The sequence below is a fragment of the Trachemys scripta genome, chromosome 9, assembly GCF_013100865.1.
Source record: "Trachemys scripta elegans isolate TJP31775 chromosome 9, CAS_Tse_1.0, whole genome shotgun sequence".
NCBI lineage: Eukaryota > Metazoa > Chordata > Testudines > Emydidae > Trachemys > Trachemys scripta.
Genome location: NC_048306.1, coordinates 89512124 through 89520071, shown reverse-complemented (window position 1 = coordinate 89520071; position 7948 = coordinate 89512124). Strand labels below are relative to the sequence as shown.

The following is a 7948-nucleotide window of genomic DNA, read 5'->3' as shown; positions in this document are numbered from 1 at the left end:
AAACAACCACCACCAAACACCAGGAGTTTGGCCAGTTTGCTCATCCCTAGTTTAGTGAGACTTAATTTTCAAGGCAGTATTTAGTGACCTTGTGGGACTACAGCATCCATTAGGAAAGCTATAGAAAATTAATGGACTTTGACAGGCACTTACAAAGCATTCTCTTTATAGTCTGAAAAGATGGTCCCAATATAATGACAAAGACAGGCAGATAATCACGCTGAACAGGAAAAGGAAACATAAACCCTTTAAAAAATCTTTAAGATTCCAACTTAGCACCATACTGGGCTTGATTCATAGCTATTTCTCCAGTTTTAGGCTGCTGTGACTCCACTGGCAGGATACAGACTAATACCTATAAGGATGTAAAGGACAAAGGACTCAGTTAAAAATAACCATGGTTAATATCAGAAAGAATTAAAACATTTATTGGGCATAAATATATTACATATACACTACAGATACAGTTAAGTCTTACATACATAGCGTAGTATCTGCAAAATCTATACATTAAAATAGATATGGCAGTTTTAATACAATGCATATGAAATAGTCTAAAATTTACAATACAAGAAAACATGATTATTTTTCTCTTAAAGTTGAAAAGCTTGGAATGTATGTTCCTGTAGTGAGGTAAAAAACATTTTTTTTTTTTTTTTCAATTTAAAGAATTGTGCAAGGATAATGGTCATACACATTCAGTTAGGGCACTTTTCAATTGTGACATTGAATACCGAACTACTGTAGCCAACAAAACAGGATTAGAAAACTACAACATTTCAAGTTCATAAAGAAAAAGGCAGATAATATAAAAATGTTTCTTTCCATTTTTAATATATTTTAAATACTTATTTTTTCCTTTTTTTATTTTAATTTATTTTTACAATTTCTTGGAGCGCACAGGGTTTTTGGGTTTGGTTCACATGACTGATATTTATTGGGCCAGGGAAAGGATATAAAGACATACAGGGAACTACAAAGCATCAGTAAATTGTTGTAATCATTGATAATGGAAGTAGAAACGGAAATGGTTTAAAATCTGTAACACTTTATGGTTACATTAAAATGGATTATAATGGTATTACTAGGATTATAATGAATTATAATGGCAGTATATACAAAGTAAATACTGATGTCAAATTAACGTAATATGGGCCTGATCCAACTTGCATAGAAGACTTTTTCCATTAACTTCAATAGGAGTTGGATTGGGCTCTTTGATTAGTGTGATTATAATGGATACCAAATGAATTAGAAAGGCTTAAAGTGTTACAGATTTTTGTTCTCCACACCTTTGCTCACTGCTTTTAAAACTGCTCCATACTTTCAAACTTGCAGAAGAGAACAAATTATCTAAAGCAAGTTTTATTTATTACAGTATTTTTAAAAAAAACACACCAGGCTTAGATTTTGTAGCAGCACTGCGAAAACAGTATTCCAAAAATTCAAAAAGGGAATCTATTCAAATCTGTGGGTTTTCAAACTACAGATGATTTTTCACTGTTTTAAAAAATATATCTCCCCCCCCATTGAAGACAGCTGTGTATGCTTTGCTCACAAAATAGATGCAAGATCACAAAGTTTCATATCACAAATAAATTTAAATAAAATGTAAATAAATTTGACAAGCCATGACTTTGGCAAAAACAAAAACTTATATTTAGCTCAATGCCATCCGTTTGCAAGGCTAAATTAAACTAATTATAGTCAATAACAAAATACAGAACATTTGTAATATTTGCTACATCTAGAGAGGCACATGGAATAATTCATTAATCTTAGCACTTTCTTTCAAGAGATGATTATGTTTTTTGGATACATGTAAACGTTTCAATCACTGATAACCTTTTTGTTTTTTGGCATTTTAATGCACTAGATGCTCCCATCTTTAAAAACACATGAAAATGTAAGAAGGTTAATAATACTAGGAATGCTGCCAGGTAAAAAGTTGACCTAAAGTACAACAGTATAAAACAGACAAAACATAACATGCTACAAGGGAGAAAAAAAAATTAGTACGTAAGTACACTTCTTTATTTTTTATTTTTTTTTTAACAATAAATAAAAGATTGCACTGTAATTGGCATTTAAAGTACTGGATGCAGTATATTGTATAAATAAACCTAAAACAAAAATAATGTTGGCTTCCCCATTACTTTGGTTAAGGGAATATTATGCTAATATAGGACACTGCATCTTAGACAACGTAGAGAGAGCACAAAACAGCTATGACAAAAGCAAAACCAAGTAGCAAAAATATACAAAAACAAGAGGAAGGGATATACATTGTGTATCTGTTGCACCCTTTTGGAATTGATTTGCACCTCCAGCTTGTTACTGTCCCTGAGGTACTCACACGTTGTTGACTTCAATATAAATAATCCAATGATTCGGGAGTTAAAAATCTAGTATTCTGATGGATTAACACACGTATGTGTGGGCCACTGCTGTAAGAAGAGAAATGATACATTCGGATAACTACTCTGGCTTTTGCAACGTATCAAATATTTTGATTGACTCTGTGATAAAAATAATGTAGGCATCAATTGAAGGTACTTAAATTAACTGACCTCATTTTTGATACCCCCCAAGACAGGTCTATAAAATGGATCTTCCTCCAAATGTGACTGATTCACTGTAAAGTTGTTTACATTGAGTGTAAATCTTACATAATCAGTAGAGGCAGTAAGCTGTCACCAGCTCTAATCTTATAAATCAGGCTGAACAAAATAGAATATAATAAATCTATTGATTAAAAGTAGTTATATATATACACACACACACAACAACAACAACAAACAAAGGTAAAGCAGCTTTCCAACAGCTGAACATGGGAATAACTAACTATTGCACAATGCCCTCTTACTTAAAGTTACTGCTACGAATCAAAATGCTTAAAAAAAATCTATAATGCTTCATAATTTATACGCAGTTTGATTATCTGATTTCTTATACAGGCAGTTCATAGTGTTGTAACCATAGAAATAACAGATAATTTAAAAAGTTTTAGATGGCAGTACATTGTTTTGATTTAAATGCACTAAGCAGTTAAAATAATTGAGTGTACATTTTATCTTGGAAAAAAAATGGGACAAATGTATTGTAGTGAATAAATCATAGGTAACATTGGTAATACTGGTCGGTGAAAGACTGGTACTGTTGACTAACACTGCATTCTAGACTTATTACTATACACACTTGTGATTAATGTTTACAGATACAGAAGAGACAAAATAAGTGACTGAGGATTATAATTTACTAAATTGTAACATATATGAAAGACTATAAGGACTTCAGTGGGGGAAAAAAAAAAAATCAAAACCAAACCAACCAAACAAAAAACATAAAGGCAAATTGATTGCAATTCCGAAACTTTGAAGGAAAAAAAATCTTGCTTTTGGTATCTGGGTTGCTTATTTCTCCAGTTTGACCTCTTCCTAGTTTTGAATTTCAAAAAGGTGCACCAAAACACGGATTTATCTTTTTCCTAGCTAGAACTGTAAAAATAAGAGAAGTATATAAAATGTATGGTAGAACAAAAAGATTTCAAGGAATATCTGAATAAATGTGTGGATTATAATGCGTAGCATTAGTTAAATTTATATCTCAAACTTTCACTGGATTCTCTACTTCATAAAGAAGTATTGTAATATAAAGGCAAATAAAATTGACAAAGTTGCAAAGCCAATAACAATGAGGGCTGCAAACTGTTCATCAGTAGGCATCATGCTCTTTATCTTAGGATCATCTATGCGTCCCAATTCCCCTGTAAGCATGATCTCCCTTCGTTGGAGCATAAAGGCAACAGACGGGCTGAAAGGTCCACTAAGTTCCTGTGAGGTATCCAAGCATCGGCGACATACGCAGACACGGAATCGGTAGTCTGTGTTGGTCTGAAGGCCTGAGATTTGGAATGTTGTCTCATCTCCCTTGTATACCTGCAAAACAAATTAAAATTCACAATCAAATTTAAAAATCAATGGACAGTCATGTGCCAAAGATTTTTTTTCTTATCAACACCATTCATAAATAGCATTATGCTATCCTTGACAGAACATCATTTGTGAGAGATTTAGATTTTAAATACTCAATTTACTACTTCATAATCTAAATAGTGGTATAGGCATTTTATGAAACCAACTGCCTGATCCTGCATTACATACATAGCTACAAGTTGCAATGAAGTGCTGGAGAGTTTTGGTTCTGCAAGGATTTGGCATCAGACCTTTAAAGCAAACGATTAAATCTGAGTCCTTTCAGGAAACATCCAAACTAATTTTAGGGAAAGATCTTAGTATGTCACAAGCAGTCAAAGAATCCAGAATGTGGAGTCGAGAGGATTGTAGAATAGATGGTCAAATATGGCAATTCTCCATATTCAGTACTTGTGAACATACAGTGAACACGCAGAGAAAGACAAAAACAAAGGCAGGAAAGACTTCAAGCAATTAGTCCATCTCAGGAGGCAAAACTTTCTGAACATTTTGGTGGTTCAGTAAATAATATAAACAACATTAATGTTATGCTTTATCAGCATAACAATATAATTACAGACTTGGGGCCAAATTCTGCCATATGATGCATTCCTCTCACAGGTCTGAGGGCAATATTTGGCCAACAAATGGAAAAAACCTGCAAAATCATGTTACTGGAAGGCAATTTTAGAATAATCCGAAACTAGTTACAAGTTTTGTTTCGATGCAACTTATTTTTCAATTGCTTTCTTCATATTTCCCTTAAGAGCTATGGCCTATAATTTTACAATTTTACAGTAGTAGCTGTAGTCCATAAATGGCTCTAGCCTTTTATATATATATAAAAAGGATAAGATGTTTATTAGAACAGCATACACAAAGTGTTGGGAGTTTATGGATTGCTCAAAGCTAACAGTTACTTTTCGACAGAGAGATTCATTTCCTCTTTAATGATAGTCACCAAACACTAGCATATGTGAGCAAAATATATTGGTTTTTATAGATGACAGGTGAAATCACTCTTCCAAGATTACCTACAGTATGAGTCATGGTCAGAAATAAAATCTTACGATCTCCAAAAAAGAAACAAAGGGCCAGAAAGAAAACTGTTTCTTGAAATATGTATGACATCCTGAGAGTGGGAAAACAAAGTATACAAAGCATGTGGATTACTATAGTTGATATACTATACTTAGAAGTTCAGAAAGATCACACACGAAAGCAAAAGTAAGCAGTCATGGGATAAGATGGAAGGTCCTCTCATGGATGAGTAACAGGTTAAAAGATAGTAAACAAAGGGTAGGAATAAATGGTCAGTTTTCACAATGGAAAGAGATAACTAGCAGGTACCAGGACCTCGGCCGTTCAACATATTCATTAATGTTCTGGAAAAGGGGACAAACAATGAGGTAGATGATACTAAATTACTCAAAATAGTTAAATCCAAAGCTGACTGATAAAGAGTTTCTCACAAAAACTGATTTGTTCAGTAACAAAATGGCAGATGAAATTCAACGTTGATTAGTGCAAAGTAATGCACACTGGAAAATATAATCCCAACTATACATATAAAATGATGGTCTAAATTAGGTGTTACCACTCATGAAAGAGATCTTGGTGCCATTGTGGAGAGTTCTTCGCAAACATCTGCTCAGTGTGCAGTGGCAGTCAAAAAAGCTAACAGAATGTTAGGAACCAGTAGGAAGGGGATAGATAATAAGACAAAAAATATCATAATGCCACTAAATAAATCCATGGTGCCTTTATGACTGTGTGAAGTTCTGGTTGCCCCATCTCAAAAAAGATATATTAGAATTGGAAAGAGTACAGATAAGGGCAACAAAAAATGATTAAGGTATAGAACAGCTTCTATATGAGGAGAGATTAAAAAAGATTTGGACTGGTCATCTTAGAAAAGACACGACTAAGGGGAGATATGATAGAATGATATGAACGGTGTGGAGAAAAAGTGTTACTTATTCCTTCACATAATACAAGACCAGAGGTCAGTCAACACACAACACACAGTCAACCTATGGAACTCATTGCCAGGGGATGTTGCAAATACCGAAAGTATAACTGGGTTAAAAAAAGAATTAAATATGTTCACAGAGGATAGGTCCATCAATAGCCATTAACCAAGATGCTCCAGGGACGCAACCCCATGCTCCAGGTGTCCCTAAACCTCCCACTGCCAGAAGCTAGGATTGGACAACACGGGGTGGTTGTTTTGTTCATTCCTTCTGAAGCATCTGGCACTAGCCACTGTAGGAAGATAGATGCTGGGCTAGATGGACCATTGGTCTTACACAGTACGGCGATTCTTATGTAAAGTTCCTCTTGGTTGCATTTTATCCAATGTTTAATGTATCCAAAACTTAACCTATTAATGGTAATAACATTTAGAGAATTTATGATTCAGTGAGTATGAATCAGAGTAAATGGGAGAAAATATGAATCTGAATAAATAACTGGGAGTGCATGTTGAGATTTAAGTGGAAAAAGTGAAATGGAGTTAATGTTAATCCTGCAAACACATAACCATTGACAACAATTTATGTAGCAAAGGATTCTTAAGGTTGGTATTTTATTGAACACTGAAATGCAAAACAATGTGTTGCATGCCACAAAAGCCTCCTGTGAAAAACTAGACTGCCTCCATCTCTTCTCTTGCATTTTGGTGTTTAATCAGTTTTTAATTTTCCCACAGCAGGAATGGAAGACTGAAGAGAGGCTCCATTCACTTGAATGGGAGAGTTCTGGTTTATAAATGGGAAACAAAAGAGAAATTAAAACTGAGCTGACAGAAAATTTCTTATATGTAGATCTAGAAAACGAAATACAACATCGCACATCCAAATATAAGGAATAGCTCAAATGAATAGCAATTGAACACACAGATAACTCTGTGCCTTCTTTTCTATTAAGCTGGGTGCCTTTACAAAGCTTAAATTGAAATAGACATTCAAGCCCTCAATAATGGACCAATCATCATGTTCTCCCATGCATTTTACACCTCAGCCAGGAAATCAGTATTTCATTACTTGTGAAGGCCTGGGTCAAGACATGTGATGGATTTTTAATGTCTCTAAGCCAGCTACAATCTTTCCATATACACTATTGATGAGGTTCATTTTGAAGAGCAATACTACTTGGCTCCAAAAGATAAATAAAAAATAAAACATATAAACTAAGACTCATATTCTCCCCCTATTTCATGTATTCAACATTCATAGAGAGTTTGGCATCAAAGCAATAGGTAGAATATAATCCTTAACACACGTAAAACTGTCAAAAATTCCAGCACTATATAACATATTTTCTTACCATAAATCTCCATGATTCACCTGTCTTCTCTTGTCATACTGGTGATCTTTCCTTGTCTTCCCACGCCCAAAAAAGAACTTAGCCATTAGGGTCAATGTGCTATGCAACAGAAGGTGCCAACACGTGCAAACGTAACTGTCTGTAGAAATAACCTGATGACTGAAATTCCTATATGCAAGTGCATGTCACTCTTTTTAGGTGTCTTCCCTTTTATATTAACTAGTCATTGCTCCATATGGTCAAATAACCATCCTGTTACTAATGGCAGGTGGGCCGAAGTACCTGCCTGCTTACCTCTCCATGCCATATGATTTGGGTAGATAGTGCTTCAACCTACACACAAATATAAGCTGTCAAACAATGAAAAAGAAATAGAAATCTGAAGAGGAAACGTAGCTTAAATGAGTAGTTAAAGGAGGTTAACTTGCTTAGGAAATCCCACCCTTAGAATGTATCTATCCATTTATCGATCTTAGATACACCTCTACTCCAATATAACACGACCCGATATAACATGAATTCAGATATAATGTGGTAAAGCAGTGCTCCGGGGGAGGGGGGGGGGGGGGACTGCTGCGCACTCAGGCTGATCGATATAACGTGGTTTCACCTACAATGCGGTAAGATTTTTTGGCTCCCGAGGACAG

At 34.6% G+C, this 7948-nt stretch overlaps 1 protein-coding gene across 2 annotated transcripts in view; it reads right to left on the bottom strand.

The window, feature by feature from the left end:
- Positions 1 to 407: 407 nt before the first annotated feature.
- The window catches only part of FNDC3B (fibronectin type III domain containing 3B), a 378401-nt gene continuing 370860 nt past the window's right edge, over positions 408 to 7948 (bottom strand). For both annotated transcript variants that reach the window (XM_034782468.1, XM_034782469.1), the window contains exon 26: positions 408 to 3938. In XM_034782468.1, the coding sequence (XP_034638359.1) occupies positions 3627 to 3938 (312 nt within the window). In that variant the 3' untranslated portion in view covers positions 408 to 3626. The remainder of the gene's footprint in view (positions 3939 to 7948) is intronic.